This window comes from Pteropus vampyrus, unplaced genomic scaffold (assembly GCF_000151845.1).
Source record: "Pteropus vampyrus isolate Shadow unplaced genomic scaffold, Pvam_2.0 Scaffold16, whole genome shotgun sequence".
In the NCBI taxonomy this organism is placed as follows: domain Eukaryota; kingdom Metazoa; phylum Chordata; class Mammalia; order Chiroptera; family Pteropodidae; genus Pteropus; species Pteropus vampyrus.
The window spans coordinates 4,642,428-4,667,742 of record NW_011888797.1 but is presented as its reverse complement, the minus strand read 5'-3'; the positions used below and the strand labels follow the sequence as shown (position 1 = coordinate 4,667,742).

General features: G+C 34.5%; 1 protein-coding gene across 1 annotated transcript in view; it reads left to right on the top strand.

Annotated features, from left to right (window-relative positions):
- SLC41A2 (solute carrier family 41 member 2) overlaps positions 1-25,315 on the top strand; it is a 123,307-nt gene that overhangs the window by 67,710 nt on the left and 30,282 nt on the right. The window contains exons 6-8 of the mRNA XM_011354422.2: positions 2,250-2,396; positions 13,409-13,556; positions 17,798-17,877. Of these exons, the coding sequence (XP_011352724.1) occupies positions 2,250-2,396; positions 13,409-13,556; positions 17,798-17,877 (375 nt within the window). The remainder of the gene's footprint in view (positions 1-2,249; positions 2,397-13,408; positions 13,557-17,797; positions 17,878-25,315) is intronic.

Genomic DNA, 25,315 nt, shown 5'->3' with positions numbered 1-25,315 from the left:
GTCTGTGGCGATACTACATTGCCAGTCATATTAAAGTTATAGCAAATATAATTACATACAGTACATAATACTTGGTAATGATAATAAACAACTATGTTGCTAGCTTATGTATCTGCTATACTATTTATCATTATTTTAGAGTGTACTCTTTCTACTTATAAAAAAATTACTGTACAACAGTATGATGCGTTACGTGGGCAGCAGCCTTGTACATCTCATATTTACTGTCTTGATTGCATCATTTTCTCTGATGCTAGATTTAATTTCATGTTGTTTTGTATAGTAACATGATGTACAGGCTAGCCTAGGAGCAATAGGCTATACGATTTAGCCCAGGTGAAGTACCATCTAAGTTTATACAAGTGCACCCTATGATGTCCACACAACAAAATTACCTAACAATGCATTTCTCAGAATGCATTCCCCTCATTAAGTAACATATGACTGTACGCAGAAATACTAGGGTTGAACAGAGTCAACAATGGTCAAAGTGAGCGAAATTAAGCTATTAGAAAATTAATTTCTGGTAGAAAAAAATGTTAAAGCATTAGTTCTTGATTTAGGCTATTTGCTTCTGTTTTTCTAATTTTGTTTCACAAAATTGCTTTAAAAATTTCAGTCTAGTAAGTAGCTGTATTGCCTAGAATTTTCAAAACCATAAAATTTCAGATTTTAAAAACATTTGTTTAATGCTTCTTACTCTGAATAGTGTATGTTCTAATTTTATGGTAACTTGCCCTTTGTAACCACCTTAATGTATGTAGAGCAGATACTATTAACCACCTGTTGCAGGTGAGAAAACTGACTCCGGGAAGGAAGGTGACCTGTCCAATTGTATCAGCTTGTTCACAGAAAAATCATGTTTAAAACCTGTTCCCTGGCCCCCAGCTCTTTTCACTGGTTCATGATGGCAAAATAAATTTTTTCAGTTGAAATGATATAGATGGCATCCTGTCATAGAACTTTCCATATCAATCTGTAAATGTGCTGATTTTGAAAAAAAATTATATATGATTACATCTTGATTGATTATTGCATAATACATTTAAAAAACTTTTCTGCTATTGCTTCCATGATATTGTGAGAAAGGTAAGTCCATAGATTGAAAAAGCCTCCAGAATATAATATGTGAGACATTGTTTGAAACAAGACAAAAATTCTACTTTTAATAATTTGGCTTTATAAGATAGTTGAAAAAACACTGGACTAGAGTTGCTTACAATCTATATGTCCTTAGGCAAGAATTTAAACCCCTCCCAAGGCACCAGATTTTTTTATCTATAGAATGAGTTTGCTAGAATAAAATCATTTAGAGTCATTTTCAGTCTAAAAATGCTCTAAGATCCTGTTTTTTAACAGCCATATTTCGGTTTTCATATTGATTTTTGATTAGCACATAAGTAAACTAATATTAAATTGTCTCCCCACTGCATGCCCTTAATGAGTTGTGTCAGCATGAGAAAATCTATGCAATTAGGTATGGATATAAATGTTATCATTTTTCTCTCATTTTTATGATTCAGGAAAATAAAGATTTAAAAGTGTAAGTACACAGCCACATGTTCATCTTCCGTTTTTAGTTATAGGTGCCTAGACAGAAACCTTGGGTTTAGGGAGCATTTGAGATCTTGCTCCCCAGCATATTTCATCAGTTTGGCTCAAATAAATTCTTATTAAAAAAACAAAACAACAACAAAAAAGACTTTGGGTTTAAAGAATATCCTTTACAAAGACAGCGTCTTATGTTCTGTCCTCGTGTTCAAAATTTAATTACTTCCCTCCTTTTAATATTTCAACACTCTCAAATAATAAAATAAAGCAAACATTTCTGACTACCACTATGTAAACAAATGCATTTTTATTGCTATGCATATAAATATCACTTACCTTTCTTTGACATTTTCATGCTTTATTTGAGGGTTAAAATAAAATCTTTGGGTTTGATACACACTAATACATTACATCTATGGCATACATGTTACTAAATTTGAAAAATTAATGTTATTTTACAGTACGTTTTCAGGTCTCTAAAGAACTTCTCAAATCTTCTGTGATTCCCCACTTGGAATTTATCGAAAGGCATTCTGTCACAGCATTAGTGTAAAATGTTTTATTTGCTTTAGTCAGCTTATTTAAACAGTTTGACTGGAACTGATATGCTGTTTGTCCAGCCTATATATTTCAGTGTTCAAGGGGATTAATTGTCTTTAAAATCATAGCATAAAAGTAATGAATTTTCTTTCTTCTAGGAATAATAATGGTTGGAGTTATCGTTGGTTCAAAGAAGACTGGCATAAATCCCGATAATGTTGCTACACCCATTGCTGCTAGTTTTGGTGACCTTATAACTCTTGCCATATTAGCTTGGATAAGTCAGGGTTTGTACGCCTGTCTTGGTAAGTTGAATTGAAATGAAATATAATGTGTTATTCAGAGTATCTTTAAATAAATATTGTTATAGCAATGCCATGAATCTGTGGTGGCCTTCATCAGTATGAGAGCTGTGGTCGAGACCGATTAGAACAATAACTGCCATTTGTTGTACATCTACTATGTGTTATGGTTCTCATACATTTTTTCTCTCATATTTTAAAACTCTATAAAGATTATTATCTCCAATTTCAAATGAGAAAACTGAGAATCATACAAATTATGTATGTTACCCACTCCTGATAGGAAGGTTAAACACAGATCTGTCATATTCTGTGACTTCTGCCTTTTCTTCTAAATATGTCATGACCGAGGAATCAACCTATAGTGTTCTGATAATGTGTGTGGTACTGCTGTCTCAGAACATGAGGTTATGGTGGTGCTTGAAACTTAGTGATTTTCCCCCCATCAGAAACCAGTGTGCTTTAACAAAAAGGAAAAAAAAAATCGCCGTGAAAATTAACCCAAATGCTGTGTGAAGATGGAATCATCTTATATATGTGATTCCTGAGAATAGTGATAGTGTATTGATAGACTGATGAATTGTTTTAATACATATGTATACTCTGGGACTACTATCAATGTAAATGAATATGATTTGTGAAAATTGTTTTAGTGCTAAAAGTTGGGTGTGGTTCATTTTTTTAGATGCCAAATTTAAAAAATTAAAAGAAAATAGAAACCTTCAGAAACGAAGAAAAAAAGGGGGGGAGTTTATAAGCAAAACCAGAAGCATTTATTTACATATCCTCATATATTTTCATCAATTCTCTACAGATTTCTGGTATACACTTTAGACCGAATCTAAAGTACCTTCTGTTTGAAGAAGAGCCTCAGGTGTTTTTGAACTAGAGAAAGGGTTTTAACCTAACAAACTCGGGAATTTTCTACTGCTTTTGGAGCTATCTAGGAGGCTTCATTTATATAAAACTACCTTAATTATTTTCTGAATGGCATAAAAACAATATTATATGTTCAAAAACTGATCTTCTCATTTAGAAAAGATTTTCCATTTGAAGTAAGGTAGAAGACAATAAATGACCAATGCCCCGAATGTAAGACCTTGTTTTCCTAGGTCTTGGGTTTTTGTTGTTTTTGTCAAATGTACAAGGAATGATAGAAATTCATGTATATTCAGGGTAATCTTCAATTTCTCTCCCAGTCAAAGAAAAACAGCATAGAAAATGAGAGTTATGTTATTAAAGGGATAATCTGCTCTAATTTGTATTCTTGGGATGATAATTGGTCATACTTGTCTCCTCTAAATTATTATACAGTTTAGCAACTGATGCTCACTAAAGTCAGGGAGGGCAATATTAGCTTATGGCTATTATCAGAGAATGTGACTTAATGTTGTTCTCTTACCGTGTTAAACTTATTCCTCAGCTCAAAGGCAGACAGCTGGACAACTTGTAGGCCTCACCCCTGCAGGAACAGGCTGCTAACTGTGTTGGGGAAGGGAGACTGCCATCAATAGGCTGGATCCCAAAAGAGAAAGGCATGCGTTAGGCATGCTTAGTGCTTTTCCCAAATCTTACCTAGTATATAATTCTCTCCCACTTTGAGGAGCAAGTAAGAGAGAAGGAGGGAGAAGTAGAAGAGAGCGAAGGGTTTCTTCTTAATATTAAGAGGATAGAAATTCTATTAGTCCGGCCAGGAACATTGTGGGTGCAGGTGGGAATGGGGCTGCAGGGGTGGTAGTGGTTCTCGGATGAATTCTCCTACATACCTAAAAAAGTAAGGTATATTATTTGCAGACTTGGGGACTTAAATTACCATGTGGTCATTTGTAACACATTTCTCAGCTGCTAGCTAAATACCAGGGTGTCTCCTCAGTTCAAGCCACAGTGGTAAGAAAGTAAGAAAGAATATCATCAAAGAATGTTATCATAATAAATATGAAAGTGTTATAATGATACAGACCTAAGTATTATGAGATTACGGAAGGTAAATCAACTTTTGAGGAAAATAATGTGTGCTGACTTGTCAACAAGTGATAAACGCTCCTTATAAAAGACTTAATCATAATGTGTTGCCATCTAAAGCTTTCAGTTTTTGAGTGTTATATATGATTGGTAGCTTAACTGGATCAAGAAATAAAGTGAAATGGAGTGATACCATCAGAGACCTTAATTTTGAAAAACAATTTTATTATTAAATATTGCGTAGGCTTTTCTAGGCCTTTACTCCTGAAAGTTGGCTCAGAGCAATTCAAGATGAATTAAAATAGGATCTTTTAAATTTCATCTGTATAATTTATTTCCCTAAAAAGATGTTATTTTTAATAGGCTACTATGGTACTGTGATTTATAAGAAACATATATTTAGTCATTCAGTTCACACTATATTTCTCACCTATACTCAGTCTTTGTCCAAGACTCCTGAATCACAGCTTCCCGAACCCTTGGAATTTTCTAAGCAGTAAGGGCAATGGAAGCATCTTTTGTCATATCTCATCATAATATCTTGTCCTGAGTTCCTGAAATTGCTTCAGAGCCATGAAGGTGAGACAGGTGTCTTATTATTCATAACAAGCCCCTTCTCACCACAACTTTATATAATGAGGTGACTTTTGGAAAGCACCTAAGGATGGGGGGCTGGTTGCTAGGGGAACCATCTGAGAATAGAGGGTAGGAACTGTTCATGCCTTTGTAATGAAGCCTCCATAAAAACTCAAAAGGATGGGGTGCAGAGAGCTTCTGGTTGGTGAGCGCTGTGGAGATTTGGGGAGGGTTTTGCTCTCAGAGAGGGCATGGGAGCTCCACATCCCTTCCCCACACCTGGCCCCATACATCTTTCCTCCATCTGGCTGTTCCCAAGTTATATCCTTTTATAATAAATTGGTAATCTAGTAAGTAACATGTTTCTCTGAGCTTTGTGAACCACTCTAGAAAATTAATTAAACCCAAGGAGGAGGTCATGGGAACCTCTGACCAGAAGCATAAGTGACAATCTGGACCTGGCGATTGACATCTGAAGGTGTAGGAGGGTGGGGAGGAAGTCTTGTAAGACTGAACCCTTAACCTATGGAATCTGATGCTGTCTCTGGCACATAGCATCAGAATTGAGTTGAGTGATAGGACGCCCAGCTAGTGTTGGAGGGTTGCTTGGTGGTGTGAGAACCCCCCAATCCCCCACCCTCACACTGGAATTGGTACTAGAATCATAGCTTCTTATTGATTCCATAGTTTGTTGTTTATTAAATTTATTTGGGTCATATTGGTTTATAAAATAATGTCTGTTCCAAGTGTATAATTCAATAATATGTCATCTGTATACTGCATAGTCTGTTCACTACCCAAAGTCAGATCTCCTTCCGTCACCATATATATTTGACCCCCTTTACCCTTCTCTACCTCCGTCCCCGCTCCCCTGCCGCCTTTCCCTCTGGTAACCACTAAGCTGTTGGCTGTGTCTATGAGGTTTTGTCTGTCTTGTTCATTTGTTGCTTTCAGTTTTATATTCCACATAGAACTGAAATCCCGTTTAACTTTTTCTTTGACTTATTTTGCTTAGCATGATAATCTCAAGATCCATCCATATGGTCGCAAATGACAGTATCTCATCTTTTCTTATTGCCAAGTAATATTCCATTGTATATATGTTACCAGTTGATTTGGTAGTTAACGGTTTTTCTGAAGTGTCAGTGTTCCCATTTCTCAAGTATCTGCATTGTGAGCACTAGGGGGCCTCATAAGATCAGCAGTTGTAAGTCTAGTATTAGCGGTATTATGAGTACAAAGATTGGGAGCTGGCACATTTAAACCTCGAGACTTGTTCATCCTGCCGAGATGCCTAGTTCTTGGAAACAGAGTTTAATTCCTGAACAATATTGGAAACACTGAGCAGTCTGTAAAGATAAAAAGAGAATCTCATGGCAGCTGTGGGCTTTGGTTATAAATAGAGGCCGTGCATTATATGGCTCTCCAAGAACTGGATATTGAGAAAAGTCTCACTTAACTCCTTCCTTAGGATTTTGGCTTTTCAGAAATGACTTCGAACAGCTCCCTCCATGTCCTGTTAGATTCGATACATGTACTAGGACTCATTACCTACCTTTCTTTTAATCCTGATAAAATTTGCTGGTTTCTGATAGTTGAAGTAAACATGGATTATCCCCCACTTCTCACCGCTCCAGTTCTAAAAAAAAAAAAAAGACAAAACAAGCCCAAAGCTTTGTTTATTCATATTGATTTTATTTTTTGGAGTCACTCTGAGTAAGGTTTTATTACTTAATAAACAAAGTTCATTTTTGCCTGGTATGTCGGCCTCCTGGAGTTGGCAGAAACTTACCTTCTCAAGTCCCACCTGCTTCTCCCTTCCTTGTACCTTTTATTCCAGCCAAATTCAGCCATTTACTGATCTTCATACTTCATACCAGCCTGTGATTTTTCTCTTTTCTTTCTTACGTCATTCCCCTCCCCCTCTTTGAAAGCCACTCAGAATCCTCATTTTTCAATGTTAAATTCATACATTTCTCCAGTCATCAAGGATCCTTTCCTCCTCTGAGGTCCTATAACACTTTGTTGGTACTTACGACATTCTGTACATTTGGGCAGTCATTATGTAGCATCTTTATGATGATATAAGCTTCTCAAAGATAAAACTATGTTCTTATTTTGTTTATTTATCTTCGTAGCACCCCGTAGTTGATGTTGAGCAAATAGCACTTCATCAAATGCTTTATTACTTTTGAAAGCTATCCAATTAATGTAGGTAGAAGTTATTCAGGAAGTGATATTTGTGTGGAAAATAGAAGATAGATATAGCTCCAAATGAGTTTGCCATAGTATCTGTCCAATAACATAATAGATTATAACAAAAAATGATCCTTTCAATGAGGACTTAGTATTTGGGAAATATTGGAAAGTACTTAGCAGAAAGTACCTAGGGATTAGTATCATTATAGAAAAATTAAAATGTCAACATATAGCTAGAAAAGATCTATTTCAAATGGAAGTAGAAGAGGAAATAGAAAATATAGAGAGTAATCTAAGCTCTGGACTATAATATGCTTTGGTATGACTTGCAGAGAAAATATAAAGGCATTTATTCATTCATATAGTAATCTTTAAATATGTAATAATCTTTAAAAACTATTAAAAGGGTCTAAGGTTGGGCCGGTAACTGAAATAACTGTACACAATAATTGTTGTTCTTTCTTTATTCTTGTTTGCATAATTTTAAGAGGATTTTAAAAACTCTTTTTTCATTATTTTTAACTGCATGGCTATATAATTCTTGTATGTACTTGATCTTTATTGATTTGAAAATTGCTAGCTTTTCTCTTTTTAGGCAAGATCTGAGAGGCAAAATGTTGACTGATTTCTCATTGTTCAAGGTTAACTTGAAAAAGATGGCTTAGTTGAAGTTTTAAGAGCAATAACAATCAGCTTCAGGTTGTTACTTCAGTTCTATGGGAACTAACAGGGATGCCACCTGGTTATTTACAGGACATTATAGAATGTCATTGCCTTGATGTGATGATGTGAGTAGGATCTAAATTTATCATGCGTGTCACTCTTCTTCAGAATTTTCCAGCACTGTAGCAGTTTAGAGTGGTTCCTGGAAGACCAATTTAGTGAGATAATTCTGATGGTCGATATAAATGGCATTTAAAAAATTGTTTACAACTTAAAATGCTCATTGCTTTGTTGTTCACGCAGAAACAGTTAACAAAGGTGTCACTCATAGCAGCTACATGTTTGAGAAGAATTTAGAGTGGGAATAATGAGTGCTATTAATGAAATTATATAACAGTAGTTGCAAAATGCCACCAACAATCTAATAAAAGGTAAAAGCTGTGAATCAAAAAGATGGCAGTTATGTTTGGCAATTAAGTGGAATCATAGCAATTTGAACCATTCTGTAGTTTACCTATATCACAGATCAGTACAAATGCACACATGAGACTTAGAATCCCACAAAGTTTTACTTATTACTTGTATTTATTTCCTATTGCTGCTGTAACAAATTTCCACAGACCTTGTGGCTTAAAACGCCAGATATTAATTTTCTTACAGTTCTGGAGGCCGGAGTCCAAAATGAATTATACAGGGCTAAAATCAAAGTGTCAGTAGGGCAAATTGCTCCTAGAGGTTTCAAAGGAAAATCCATTTCTTACCTCTTTCACCTTCTGGGGGCTGCTAGCATTCCTTGGCTTTTAGCCGCCATTACTCAGTCTCTGCTTCTATGGGTACTTTGCTTTTTTTCTTCTGTAGTCAGATCTCTCTCTTCCTTCTGCCAGTAAGTACACCTGCGATTGCCTTTAGAGCTCACCCAAAGAATCCAGGATGACGTCCCCATTTCGGAAGCCTTGATTCAGAAAGATTTTTGCCGTATAAGATAACATTCACAGATTTTGGGGATTAGGATATGGATGTCCTCGAGGGCCATTATTCAGCCACAGTGCCCATTATGACTACTCAGTAATTAACACAAAATGTTATTTTGATTAGGTTCATTTAAATATATTTCATTTAGAAGGAAGACATTCTTTTAGGTTTTGATATTAATGCAGAAGTTTATGGTTGACTTTTAATTGACCATTTTCTTGTGCCAATTGTGTCATTAGCGGTTTTCTAAAAGCCATTGTCTAATTTTATGACATCCATAAAACCAGTATATCCTAACAAGAGGAAAGTTTTAGCACCTTCCCTTTTTCTGTGTTTTAGTTTTTCCTTAGCTATTAGAATTGGATTAGAAGTTAGCCAGGGAAAAAGTAGAAGGGTCCTATACAATAATTATACACATGACCTAATTGGCAGGAATGGGTATATCAGATTTGCTAGGAAATTGAAGTAGGATACATTTACAGTAAATCATTTTAGAAGCTTTTATTTTATCATGTTTTTCACACTCTTTTTAATGTTTAAAATTTTTGTTTGTTTGGAGATCATTTCAAACATAGAATAGTGACAAAAAAAAAAAAAAGTAGTACAAGAAAAACCCTGTACACCCTGTGCCTAGATTTACCTAATGTTAATATTTTTACCCTGTTTGCTTTATCTTCATTTTCTTTCTGTATATACGTGTGTACAAACGTATGTAGTTTTTGTCTTTTATAACATCGACATTTTTGAAGAATATAGTCTTTTTTTTTCATTGTTGGAATTTTTAAAAGTCGAGATATAATTCATATATCATACAGTGCACCTTTTAAAAGTATACAGTTTAGTGGGTTTTTGTACATTCATGAGATTATGTGATCTATTATCTAATTCCAGGACATCTTTATCACTACCAGAAGAAGCCTTTAGCAGTCACTCCCTGTTCCTCCAGCCCCTGGCAACCAGTAATCTACTTTCCATCTCTATAGATTTGCCTGTTCTAGACATTTCAAAAAAATGGAATCATATAATATGTGACCCCTTATGTCTGGCTTCTTTCAATTAGTATGTTTTTAAGGTGCATCTGTGTCATCACATGAATCAGTACTGAGTAATAGTCCATCGTATGGACTAATAATATGGCTGAATAATATTCCATTGTTGGATATACCACATTTTGTTTATTGTTCACCGTATGATGGACGCTTGGGTTGCTTCCACCTTTTGGCGGTTATGAATAATAATATGAATATTTTTGTACAAGTTTTTACATGAACATAATATTTCAGTTTTCTTAATACATACCTGGGAGTGGAATTGCTGGGTCATATGATAATTTTGTTTGTTTTCGAGGAACTGCTCACTCATTATTTTTAGTTCCTTTCCTGAGAAAGTTTTCCTTTTCTTTGAAAATTCAGACAGCAATTCTGGATTGGGGATGGTGGCTGTTTTTTCAACTTCAGGTGACCTTCTAGAGATTTAATATTGGGAATAACTTAAAAGCCTGGCGAGATACTCCTCTCTCGACCTGAAAATGAAATATTAAGATGATCTAACCTAGCAGAATAGTTCTTTTCATTTGTGTTTAATGGACTTTAATGCTTTTAGTTTTCTGTTTAATCCTGTAAAGAGATTGTTGGCAACCTTAGTTGTTTTAGGAGGTAAGAATGCTTCTAATTAAGATATTATTTATCCTTATCCATTGGTTTAAAAACGAGAACTGGGAATCCATTCAATAAAGGCTTTTGCACTTTTTAAAAAATCATGGAGAAAATGGCACTATATGTAGCATTAGCCATATCCTTTTAAATGGAAGAAAATATTTAAATGAATTTTGTTAGTATAATTATTTGAAGATGTGACAGCAAATCCAGATAAAACCATGAAAATAAAGTTTATTTGGATATTTTTTTAATATACATATATTTATTGTTTGTTCCTACCTGACAGAAATAAAATCCAAGTTTCTATCTAGTTCAGACATCTTTAGTCATAGGTGAGATCTTTAAATATCTTAGTAAAATGAAAAAATACAAAATCTAATTAAACATAAGAGTATGCATAGGTTGAAGAATTTTGTGAAATGTCAGAAAAATTTAGTAGCATTCAACTTAAATCTAAGGCTGTAAGCTACAAGGACTATGAGATCAACTCTATCTTTAAGCTATGAAATCTCCACTCTACAAAATAGGTATTAGAATAATTGAGAAGAATCCAGAATGCCCTGGCTGAAATCTCTGATAATAATAAAACCTTGATAAGCTAAAAGAATATTACCAAAGTGTCCTGGAATGATGTAACTGTTTTAAGAAAGGACAGGCAACTTTTTTAATCCTAGGGAGATTTAGAATTAAGTTTGAAAATATTCGAGAATTCAACTCATGATATTAGCAGTGTTAAGCTAACAAGGCAGTACATATTTTTTATATACTTGCTACTTAGCCCAGTAGAGTAACATGTCAGTCTTCTAATTGCATTTTTAAATTTATGATTAAGTAATTGACTTATTCTTGTGGTTGTTAAATAGAAATCTTACCAAATTTATATACATTATATGAATATTTATGAAAACTTAAGACTCACCGTATTTGTACATGTAATTTATTAAATTTATTAGATGTATAGAGATTATTTTAAGTACTTGGATACTTTTGTGAGGTCCATGAAATGTCTAACGTAAGTAGAATGCCTTAGGGTATTTAACTAAGTTTGTAAATCTACCAAATATTATCCCAAACTCTTAAAAATAATTTTTGGTTGGATGCTTGAATTTAATGTTAAGTACTTGATTTGGTTGGATTATGAATTTAATGTTAAGTGCTTGATTGTTTTGCTTTTCTTTACATAGTATTAGGCTTCGTTCTCGTAGGCTGTTATTTGTGGATTAGGTTGAGCTTTACAAGGCTTGGTTTTATGCTTTTTGGGGCAGATCTAGAGCAGACCTCATACTAGGACTAGGTTTACCACTAAGACATGAATGTTCTCAGTATTCAAAGAGGCCACACCTGTCTAGGGAGTTAGATCTTGAATGACTTCCAGCCCTTTGGAAGCTGGAAATTTCTCAGTTTACGAATCCCCAATGATTCTTGGACTAGCCTCGTGGAGTTTACCCTATGGCTTGATATTCAGTTCTCAAGCTCTTTCTCTGATAGCTTCCTCTTTTCCAGTATTCTGCCCTGTAAACTCCTGCTGTCTGAGCCTCACTTTGGTAGAGTTCTCCCTTCCTAAGCTGTGGTCTGGAATGTGCCTATAGTCAGAAAGCTGAGGCTATAACAGGGCTTATTTCTTCCCTTCTCTCAGGGATTACAGTCTTGCAATGCCTGCTGTCTAGTGACTGAAGACAATTGATATCTACCTGTCTGTTCGCCCATTTATCTATCTATCTGTCTGTCTGTCTAGCTATCTGTAAAATCTTCTAGTCATTTCTGAAAGTACTTAAAATTTTGTTCAAGAAGCATACATCATGCATATATCATGTCTACAAAGCAAGACAAATAGCCAAGCCCAAAGTCAGTGAGGCAGAAGTAAACACTCTCTATAGGAAAGCATCACAAGACTGGGGAGAGAATGAATAACTGTGATCAAGTAAGACAGTCTGCCACTAGGAGGTATAACAAAGTCCTGGCAATCTGTTGCCTCAGTGTGTCCTGAATAGCAAGATGTTAATAGTGATGATGATGATGATGGTGATGATGATGATAGTAAGAGTTCAGTAAACATTAGCTATGTGCATGGGGACTGTTTTAGTTAAAGTGTTATTTCTCTTAAGATTCACAAGAACCCCATTAAATAGGTACTGTTATTGTTATCATTTTATAGAGAAGGAAATTAAAGTTTATAGAAGTTAAATTTCTTGTCCAAGGTAGGTTGTAATACCTCGATGTGAAACTAGACAATCTGGCCAAACTCTGATTAATACAGCATATTATATTCTGTCTTAGCATATTAAAGGTTATGAGTAGTTCTGCAGTGAAGAAATCTGTTTAACGCTATTAAACCTAGTTTTTCTATGTTTTTTTTTTTGAGCTTGGAATACTACATAGTATTGGGGGATATCTATTATCAGTTGGTTAGCCAATATTCCATGGAATACTTATACTGTGAGATCCTTGTAGATAAAAACAATATTCTATTTGACTTTAGAATTGAGTTAAGTGCATTAACTGCAGATAGATGTCATTTTCTCCCAACTCTTGCTATTTCTTAGCTGCGATCTTAAGCTCCTGTGCCTCAGTTTCTTCATAAAATAGAAACAATAGTATCTACCTCATACTTGTGAGGACAATTAAATGAGATGGTGAATATATAAAGTATTTAACACAGTACTTGGTAAATAGTAGGAGCCAAATAACTTAGTTTTTTTTTATTGTTGTTGTTCTTATTGTTATTACTATTATTGCTATTCCTATCTAGGTCACATAGCTATTTCAATAAATATTTGTTGAATTTATGTAATAGTTTTCAGTTACATTATTTAATATTTTTACCTTGTCTATATAGTTTTAATTTTTTTTGAAATTTTTAGATAATATATAGCACATGAATATGTTCGATAACATATCTTCTGTTAAACTTTTACTTTAATATTTAAATTTGCTACATGGTTAGAAGAGAGATTAAAATGTCTCTTTTTTTTTTTTTAATTTTAGAGACCTATTACTACATTTCTCCATTAGTCGGTGTCTTTTTCTTGGCTCTAACTCCTATCTGGATTATAATAGCTGCCAAACATCCAGCCACGAGGACAGTTCTCCACTCAGGCTGGGAACCTGTCATAACGGCTATGGTTATAAGTAGGTTAGTATGAAAATGTGTGTGTGTGTGTGTGTGTGTGTGTGTGTGTGTGTGTGTGAGTTTGTAGTTCATGTGCATATATCTGTGTGTATGTTAAAATAAATCAATTGCCTATTTTTATTTTTTGGATCAATTATTTTATGTCCAAGTCTTTATTATCCTAGGTAATAAGGGAAATAAATGACAGGAATTATTGAAATAGATAGATGTACAGAACCTCATTTGGCTACCAGTTTCAAACTTTTCACCGACCAAATCCTTATCAGATTGCTGAGTAAAATTTAGTGGTGTTTGTCTTTGTGTGTGTGTGTGTGTGTGTGTGTGTGTGTGTGTGTGTGTGTGTGTTTTAAGCTGAAAAAACATTATTTTTAATAGTAAATTGCTCAGATAGGTATCAGAAAGCCTTAGAAATGTATATACCATTTGACTACTTCCACTTTTAGGACTCTGACAGGACTTAAGGATATAATTAAGGATATATGCAAAAGACTTAGTTGTAAGGATAGTCATCACAGTGGAATTTGTAATAAATGGAGGGAGAGAGAACACCATAGAGGCCTTAGCAGTTCGGTATTGATCAAATACAGTGTGGCATTAGTCACAAAATGGAATATCAGTCAGCTATTAAAAACAACATTGTCACATTTCTGTTGATGTGGAAAAGTGTTCATTATACCTTTTTTGATAAGAATACGCTAAAAACGAGTTTTGATTTTCTTTTTAACCTTGTTAATTTGTTGGTTTTTTACATCCTTCCTGAAACTGCTAAAATCACAGCAAAAGAATAAAAAGCTATAAAACCACAAGGACAGAAGGAGAGCAGAGGGGACAGCAGGTGTGAGAGCCAACGTAATTAGTAAGGTAGGAATCAGATGGATGATTGTTAATTAACAGAATGTAAAAGCTAAAACCTAAGTGCCCGCAGGGTGAGAAAGTACCCACAGGGTGAGAAAAAAGTGGATCTGAGCCTCAGAAACCCAGAAAGGTGGAGGAATAAGAGGCCCTAAAGTACATCTATAAGCCAAAATAGAGAAGATTGGTTGAAAGTTTATATAAGAAGCAGTTAGATCCTTAATGCCCTTCTCTAGCTTGATGACCCAGGTGACTGCCCCCTCCCACCTTAGCAGAAGACAAGAATTAACTCCGGAGAGACTAAATCCGAGAGGCTCTGGATTCAGAAACACCTACGCAAGTGAGGATGTGCATTAAGCCTTGTATGAAAAATAGGATTAAGAGAAAGTCTATATATGCTGAACAGTGAAAACCCCCATCCCATTTCTTTTTCTTTGCTTGTAGACTGCTGGCAGTCAGGCTTATACCCCCAGGCAAAAAAAAAATTAGATAATATCTTCCTGGAGAAAGTTATCAGCACAGTATTAAAAACTGTAGATACTGACCCTCGTGGGTCTTTTAGTGAAAGAGTTGGATGCCTGCCTGACCATTATTCAGTGAGGCGCACCTGCTGACAAGCTCTGACCAGGTACACAGCTCCAGGTATGCTTTGTGGTGCCCCTTAAAGGAGTAGTAGACAATGAAGGATGTCCAGGTATTTGAGGCTATGGCATCTCCAGTGTAAGAACAGAACGCTTTAATGAGGAAGACTTGAAAAACAGGAAGAGCTCTTGGGTATTTAAAAATATACAACTAGCAGAAACAAAAAATTCAATAGGAAAGTTAGAAGATAGGATTGAGGAACTATCCTGGAAAGTAGAACAGAGAGCAAAACAGTGGAAACTGGAGGCAAATGATCAGGAGAGGAAACTATCAAAGACATAATACAAGAAAATTCCCCAGAACTGAAGAACATGAGCTTCCAGATTGAAAGGGCCCACTGAGGACCCAGCACAATGAATTGGAATAGGAGGGACTAAACCAAAGCATGTTATCATAAACCCCAAAATCTTTCAGAGAGAAAAAGCGAGTTGCATATACAGGATTGGGAATCAGTGATATCCAGTAGTAACACCGGAAGTGATTCCTTCAGAATTCTGAAGGAGAATGATTTTGAGCATAAAATATGGTCGCAGTATCAACCAAATCTAAGGATAGATTCAAGAAGTTTTCAGAAATGCAGGATCTCAGAAAATGTATCTCCCATGAACCCTTTCATATAAAAAAGCTAATAGAAGATATGGTCTTATCCAAATGAGGAAATAAGGTGACGCAGGAAAGAGGAAATCTATTTCGCAATAGCATGTGGTTCATTTTTGTGTAATGTAGATTGCTTTTTCCTGGAAGGTTCAGGCAACAGGATCCTATGAAATATTGGGACTTGGTCACAGCCCATAGACCAAGACCCAGCATGGGAAGATGACAGATGACAGCTGTGCACCAAAGCAACAGTCTAGGTTGGCAGGAGGACATTGGGCTTAAGGAGAAATGTCTCTAAGAAGAACAAAAGTGGAATTGACCAGTTACCTGAAATGTCTTCAGAGGCATTTCATTAACTTGGTTACAAATTTGAGGCTGAATTACTAAAAAGTAGCTAAAAATTTAAGAAAAATATGAGGCAAACCAAAAAGTACAAGTGAGGAAATCTAATAATACAATTTGTGGCTCAGTTGCGAATAACGATTCCAGCGTTATAATAAACCCTAAATATTTCACCAAAAATTATAACCAGGATAGAGAGAGGAAGAGAATCGTGAAGGGACTAAAGTTGGAAGGAAGGGTAAGTGAGACTAAACCTCATCTGCTAGAGTAGAAGTCATTAGGTAAAAATTAAAAATCAAGAAATAGTGGTAAAAACGTGTTATTTATAAAAAACAAAATTAAATACAAGAAGTAACAGCTAAAGAAGTTTAAAAGAATTGCTAGCGGAGAGCAGACTCAGGGGGTGAGACTATATAATAAGCTTTGTGGTACTTTTACTTTTTAAATGCACATGTTTGATAAAAATAAAATTTAATAGAAGTGGAGAAAACTACTTTTATAATGTGTCTTTATTTTTAAACCTGAGAAGCTGTATACCAACATGCTAACAGTGTAACTCCGAAAGATATAACTACAGTTGATTTTTCTTTTTTTGTTTGTTTGTTTGTTTGTATTTTCTAATTTTTCTATAAGTTTTATTACCTGGGTAACAAAAATATAAAAAATGTATTTTATCAAGTGTTCATGTCATATCCACAGCATATCTCTGCGTTTTGGCAGGGAGATATGTTCTTTTATACGTAACCAGTTTGTTCTATGAAATACGTATTTTTTAAAAATTTGGCTTAAAATATTCAGGTATTTCTAGAGTGACTATTTTTGGACTTGATAGTGTCTCTTTTAATGGGAACTTCTAGCAGTTTAGCATATTGACCTATTCATTTATTTTACTAAAGAATTAAATAATCAAGATTTAATAATTTCCTAACGTTAACTATCAAGTAGTGGTAAGAACATTTAATCTGGTATTTTGACCATAAACCCCATTCTGTAACAGCATATAGTTCATTTTACTGTAATGAGGATCACATTTTCCTGGAAGAGTTAGGCAACAGGACCCCATGGAATATTGGGACTGGCAATGTTTCTGAGTATGTAGACCAAGAGACTGAAGTTAACCAATAGATAATGGTCTTGGAAACTTAAAAAAACAAGTCTCCAAGCTCCACTGAGACATTGCGAGTGTACGGCTTGCCACTGTATAATTGTATGTCATTTTTTCCAGACCTCTGTTCTCAAGACCAGCTCTTTCTACAGCTACAACTCATTATTTTAATTTACCAGTGATAAAACACACCCTAACTATATCTGGTTTTAATACAATAAAAATCAGCCCTTTAAAGCCTTGTTTAGTTCAAATATGAAAAGATGCTCTTTTAAAAATTATTTTTAAATTATAAAAGCAATAAATGCACTTGGCTTTTAAAAATTAATAAGCACAGAAGTATATAAAATGACCATTATTCTTCCTTCAGTCTCACCTGCTAGAGATAGACATTGTTAATAATTTCTTACATGCCTTTCCAGACATTTTAATGCACTTAAAGTGTATGTTTTTCCTTTTTACAAGTAGCATATCTTGGAGATAAGAAAGAGCCCTGATATGTGGGGCTACAGCTTATGCCTTGTTTTATTTTCAACATTTTGCTGTTGACATTGATTTTCACTTCGAATATTTTTTCTTCTTATTCTATTTTTTAATGCCTAAATATTTTCTTTTTAAAAGTAGGGATGTTTGAATGTAAAGAAAAGCTTCAAATTAGTACATTTCCTTTTCTCTTCCCTAAATTACATGATTTTATATCTTTCAGCATTGGAGGCCTTATTCTGGACACAACTGTATCTGATCCAAACTTGGTCGGAATTGTCGTTTACACACCAGTTATTAACGGTAAGAATCAGATATGCTATTTCATAATGATATCAGATCTTTACATACCTTTAGATACTAATAGGAATCTTAGGGTTCAGATTTTAAGAGTAGATTTATCTTCCCATCCCATCCATTTTTCCTCTAACCCCAGCTTGTTGCTCACAGCGGAAGTGTCATCCCCTTTTCTCACTATGTAGAATGCATTTTTGAAAAGAATTATTTCTTAATCTTATCACTAGATATTATTTTGAGAATCAGGTGTATCTGACTTTTAAGGTCACTGTGGCAAAATATGCTATTTCAGTTCTGGATACTTTGGGTTTATCTGCTACTTTATGTCGTGTTGTTGCTGCACCTGTCAGTCTCATGGATAAATTAGAGTTAGCTAGGTGTAAGCATCGCTTGAGTCAACTCAGTCCATTAAAGTCTATCACTCCTCTGCTGATCCCTTGAAAATCTGCCTTATATTTTTGCTTATCTGTAAAATGAGAATCATAATACTTACATTCATTGGGATTTTTGTAAGAATTCCATTTAATAAGATCATTTTAATCCAGTCCTACCGGCTTTTGGGCTGGCTGTCATTAAGTTGGATTTTAGTATATAAACTAAGCCAATATAATTTAAAAAATAATTCCACTTGGGGAAAAACATGTCATAGGATAGACTACACATAACTCACTTTTGTATATTTATGTATAGGAAAATCTGTTATATAAAGGCACGTTCTCCAAAATCTAATTTTATATCTAAAATTTCTACTGAACATTTAAATTTTTGTGTACCTTTAGAACGTCCATCAACAAATTTCTCTTATAGACCCCCCTCCCCATTTTCCCGGTGCCCCTATTCTCCCCGTCACCCACTCTTAAAATCATGGAGTCACCTGATCCAACCTGGCCCTTCATCCTCTTTCAATAGACAATGACCAGACCTTGTCTCGTTTCTCTTTAACATAATTCACTCATTCATTTATTTATATAACAAGCATGTCACACCATCATAGTCTTCCAATATCTCACTTTAGCCATCATTCAAGTAATAAAGTAGCCTTCCTGTCTTAGTCCCTATTCAATGCAAATTAAATTTCACTAACAGACTTACTGATCTTTTTTAAACCTTGTTTTTATTACATCAGTTTTAAGATGATGAACTTCGCAGTGGTTTTCTCTTGCCTATCAAATCAAGTTTAAATTCTTCTGCCTACCTCTCAATGCTTTCTTTATGCCGTTGGATGTGTGCAACTTTTTCCTTTGTCTCTCCGACCAGGTTCTTATATTGTGGCCCTACAGAGTTCTAATTTTCATTGCGTAGAATGATTACTGCTTTTCTTACACTTGTTCAAATGTTCTTCTGTGAATATTAGTTGATGAATTCACTAGGATAAATGTTGTCCCATAATGACTGATAGAGCTATATTGTCTAATATTTCAGTGAGAAATTTAACTTACAACAATCCTGTTAAGTTTTAATTAGTATTTCTGTTATCTCACCCTATAAAGGACTGATTCTAGAGCTTTGCTGTATTTTTTAAATTGGATAGTGGGTACATGATTTTGTATTATGATTCTTTATAGCTTATATGTATTTTACAAATATTTTTGTATTGGAAGTAGCACTTTTAGATTCCTTATTAAATGGTTGACAGTGAAAAGAATAGAATTAGGATAACACCTGGAAGTCGAAATGAGGAACTTTTTCTAAGATAGGAGAGCTGTAGATGTATTTATTGGTAAGGAGGCAAGGAGTAATAGAGAAGGAGAAGTTGAGGATGCACAAGATGGTGAATAATGAGAGACCAAGTCCATGAAATGGTAGACTACAAAGAAGCCTTGGGAAGAAAGAATACCCCTCGTTTGATGTCCTAGAAAAGGGAGTCCTCAAGAGAGGTAGGTGGAAATACAGAGGTATGAGGTAAGGGATAGAGACTAAGGCCTTACTTATAATGACAGCTTCAATTGTCCCAAGAAAGTAGATAGATTCATTTCTCTAGGGCAGTGTTTCCCAAGCTTTTTCATGTCATGGCACACATAGAAATTTATAATATTTGGGTGGCACACTATGGTGAAGAGGGAGGCTGTTTGTAACCAGGCCTACCTGTAATCCCAGGCCTATTCCGCCTTTGTAGACCTTAGGTCAGTATTTTGATACACTTCTAACGCATTCAAGGAATACTGGTTGGGAAGTTCTGACCCAGGGCAGTGTTTCTCAATCTTCGTTATTCATTATCTTGCGAAGGACCCATTTGAAACATTATTTTTTCCCTAAATATGCTTACCCATGAAATTTTAATATCACAGATAACCTTTTTATCCGTTTATATACTGTATGTATATCTGTGCTTTATAGATAAAATGAGTTAAGAATTTTTTCTGTCCCCAAAACCAGTTTTGTCCTCAGTAAGAATACATGATCTAGGGTAAGGGAAGTAGAACATTTGGAGACTTTGGCATTCATTCATCAGGTTGTCTGCAAGTGCACTGGAAGGAAGCGGTAAAGGGTAATGGATTAGGGACGTGGGAGATGAATGTGCCTGTCCTTGTTTAGATGAAAGGGTCTTCACTATGAGGGGGTTACATGCATATTTCTTCTTAAAGATAGGAAAAAGTGGATGACTCATCTCCCTGATCCCTTTGTATTTCTTAAAACTAGAACAATAATTTCTGCATGTGAGTTCTGATAAGGAGTCATGGGAGGATAAGTGAAAATGCAGAGACGTATGGAGGTGGCTAAAATATGTAGGTGTCTATGGATGATATTAGATCTGCCGTGCTGTTGATTATAAAGATTTACTGGTTAACAAAAATGAACTTTCACTTCAGGTTCCCTTGGGAATGTCCAAAAGATTTTTTGATATAATTTGAAATACATACTGTGTGAGTTCTAAACATTTGCTGGAAACATGTATTTCTAAATTTAACAAAACACGAAGTAGGATTTTAAAGCGGTCCCTAGATGGACCTGCTGATAATTTATTTATACTATCAAACTTTTTATTATCTGTTGAGTTTACTGTAGCATAAGGCACTTAAAAATTAGGTCTTGTGGATGCTGAGGGATCTCACTAATTATTTAGAATATTGGCAAAGCTGTTCTTACTAATGTTATTAATTTATGTGACACAATTTTTAGATGCTCTCTACTAGCTTTAGTAATGCAATTAGTTTGTGAAGAATTTAACTAATTTGAAAGAAACACTGATAGACTAGCTCTTAGAAAGATAGTGTCATAATAGCAGGAAAGCATTTTTGATATTAAAGAAAGCTATTTCAAGCTATTTCTTCTGTAGTTTAAAAATATAACCAGCGATCATGATGAGGTCATGATGGGGTTTTAACCTCCTGAGAGATTAAAACTTTAATAAGTTCCTGCACTAATTATGTTGTTTACATTAAAGTTTTATTCACTTTATCTGGAAAAATTATACCGGTCTGTTTATAAAGTCTCAGTTCATTCTTTTTTTAGTTTAGTGAAGTTATAACACTAGTTTTGTCTGTGTTTCCCGGACTACACAGTGAGGCAGGTCAAAGAATGCAGGGAAGAGGAAAGTGATAAGTTGATTATAAGGGTTTGTTTGTATTGATAATCAATATGCTAATCTGGACATAGCAACAAAGAAAAGATAAAAGTAGTTCTATGAAGTTCTACCAATGATTTTTTTAGACGAGAGCTACAACTAATCATTAATAGCTTTTTGCTTCAACTTTAATCCAAGGAAGGTTACAGATAGAGTAGATATTCTTGGCTTTAATAGCTCATGCTTTCTTCATTTGCACTAAAGCATTCTATATCTAACAAAATACCAAAGAGAACATTACCCCCGAGGGAATCCCCAGGGTAAATGAAGATAAAAAGAAAACTACCATTTATGCTTTCCTATGGCAAATACCTGCCCTTGAAAAATGTATACAAATGCCACCTTTCGCTCTGCATTAAGTAGCATAATTTTTAACATTTGATTCTTCTCCTTTTGGGGGGCCATGAATTGAAATCCATAGATGATAATAGGCTTTTCTTATTGTTTTACCCAGCAACTCTTTGTGAAAGTTTGTGTATGGTGTAAAAGACTCTACCTCTTTCTGTTTCTAGGATATGCTAATTTAATTCCAGTTAGAGGTCTAAGTTACTGGCCTTGTTTATGTTCTAGTATCAGATTAGTGCCCATACATGCCAGTTATTCAGTGTTCTCTTCCAGTTGTTTACTTCACAAAGTGAGCTCAGATGTAGCAAATCCAGATTTTTAGAAATAGTCATCGCTAACTTCTAATGGAAAATTCACTGAGTAAACAGAAGGCAGATTAAATGATTATTTAATATATGGACACCCAAGTGATTTATTCTTTCTACCTTTTTTTTTTTTTTGAACAAAATGGTATGTGAGTTGAAAAGTAACACAGTTCCTGCACATTCTCTGACTAAGGAATTCTCTAGCAAGTTAAGTGTTAGGGCTTACAATTAAGAAAATACCAAGTCAGAATCACATTATTTGCACAAATTGTATCATTATCATCATCATTGTCAACATTTGTTGAGCTTTACCAGGTCTAGAGACTGTTAAGTGTCTTTCATGCATGCCTTATTTTACTTAATTCTCCTTCTGATGCATTAGACATAAATTATCCTCATTTTTCAGATTGGAAAACTAAGCTCCAAGAGGATAAACATCATTGAAGTCACACAAGTGACTTAGGGAGTTTTCAAACCCATGTGGTCTGAGCCAGAGTCAACTCTGCAGAGCACAGAGCTCTGCATTTATGGGCCTTAATTAGGCAACCTCGTCAATGTCACTTTGTTTCTCTTTCAAACACATTTTTAAAGAAATTTATTTTCCTTTAGAAAATTTTTTAGAACTCTCTGAGATCCATTTTTAAGTCATTTTTATGATAAACTGTATTTTAAGTTATCTTAAGAATTTGCTTTTAATGAATTTTTTATTTACTAAATGAGACGTGGCAAGGAAATCATGAAGTTACATTGAGTTTAAGTAATTATAATTTGTTTTAAAAATGTAATGTTTTATAATTTATATAAATATTAAATCATTATGTTGTATACCTAAAACTAATAGAATGTATGTCAGTTATATTCCTCAGTTAAAAAATAATGTTTAAATTGATTTATTTTTGATGCACTGACCCAAGAAATCAAGTTCTCAGCTTTAAAAAGGCAGGGGAGGTTTATGCTTTCCCTGTTTCTCTATTTAATTTTTTTCTGTGATTAAAAAACATTAAATTCTTATTTCCACAATAACAAATTATTAGAATGACCTGAATGTCAGAACTGCACTAGCTATCAAGGCAATATATAAGTCATATAGACTGACTTCGAAGAAGATCACTCACTCTGTATTTCTGAGCGTAATACTTATATATACTCCAGTTAAACTGCTTGCATTTGGAGCCTGCTAGGGCTGGATTTCTTTATAGTAAGTTACCTATTGCTGGGTCCTAAAAATCACATCCTAAATTTTCAAGCAAAGAACTCATTATCTAGCAACAACTAGATATTCCTATTACAAAAACAAAACAAAACAAACAAACAAAAACAGGTAGTCTCACTTCAGATGTTTTTTGGGGAAAATCTGTTTTGCATCCAGGTAATTTGGATCAAGAGTAGGTGATAGTCTTGGCCACGGAGTTGCTGGCTTCTGATTCTCTCTGATGTCATCAAAACTTTTGACCGTTAGTACCTGGTTCAGACATCCTGTTGGAAGTGTTCTCTAACTCTCCTTGTTTAAAAATCTCCCTCTCCAGTATGTAAAGTGTGATTCAAATGGAGTCCTGCACAGACTTGGAAGATTTTCAGTTCTTATAATTTCATACTTCTTTCAGAGCTCATTCTGCCAACTTTTAAAGCATAGCGCTAAGTCTAGGGAAACGGTCCATTTTGAAAGTCTTAGAGTTGTTTCCAGTATGCTTTTTTCCTAAGTAAGCTGAATTTGTCGGATTCATTCATTCAACAATATTTAGTGAGTTACTATTATATACAAGTGCTATTCTAGGCTCGGAATATCTGTGAACAAATTAGACAAAAACTTCTGCCCTCATGAAATTTACATTCTAGTTGGGAGGAGAAAGCCAATAAATCATGAGCATAATGTATAAAAATAGAGTATGTTAGAAGATGGTAAATGCAATGAAAAAGTTGAGCAGAATAAGAAAAGATGAAATACTGCCATTCGCGACAACATGGATGGATCCTGAGATAAACATGCCAAGTGAAATAAGTCAGACAGAAAAAGTTGAAATCCATGTGATTTCACTCATACGTGGAATGTAAAACTGAAAGCAACAAACAAATGTGACAAACAGAGGCTCATGGACACAGACAGTGGATTAGTGGTTGCCAGAGGGAGTGGAGGAGAGGTAGATAGGGGTAAAAAGGTCAAATATTTGGTGATGGCAGGAAATTTAACTGTGGATGGTGAACACACAATGCAACACACAAACACACACACACAACATACTGTTGAATTGTACAATTGAAGCTTATTTGATTTTATTAATATCACCCCAATGATTTTTACTAAAAAAAAAAGTTGGGCAGAGTCAGGTGCATTGGGAATGTTAGGTTAAGGGGCTATAATTTTAAATGGGGTGATCTAGGTAAACTCATTGAATTGGCACATTTACCTATAATTTGGGTTGTATTTGTTTTTATAGCATTTTAAGGATTATAAAACAATATTTAGAGCAGATATTTTAAATTGTCATTTTGTGAAAATTAAGTAACAAAGGCCTAAGGAGGTTAAGCTAACATGGCCAGGATAACAAAGCCAGAAAGTAGAGCTGAGACTCACATTATATCTTCTGACTGTAAAACCAATGATCTTTCCGCTCTGTTGCCCTGTCGTTCACTCATGAAAATAATACAGTAACTGCCTCCTAAGTGAGCTGTGTGGACTAACTCATCTTGAGGGATAATCTGTATTAATAGTAGGAATTTTAAGTGCTTTGTCTGCTTTAACGTAGCATTTAGCTGTTCTGTTTGATTTTTAGAGATTTTTCTTTAGATGTTATTTCTTGCTGATTATTTTTCAGATTGCCTTTTATTTTCTTTATTGTTGTTGCTGTTGATGTTAGAATATATAAAAAAGATTTAAAATGTTTTTCTATGTGTGGGTATACAGAGACATTGCATTGAAAATATTCTTGTCTGTTAAGTTTAAATTTTGATAACCTGATTTGTAAATAAATAGTGGGTATTTTTTCCAGTACCTAGTTTATTTATGTATTTTTTCTAGGTTTTGCTATTTCTAGGTTTTCCCATTTTTAATAATGTGGAATAAATGCAAAATACAAGTACACGTAGTTTAAAAGAATAATTATAAGGCAAGCTACTGAGTAACCAGTATTTAAGCCAGCACCTTAAAGTACTTTTTCATAAAGATTACTAGCAATTTGGATCAACCTCTTTGTGAACTCTGTTCTTTTCTCCTTTTTTCTGTTGATTTGTA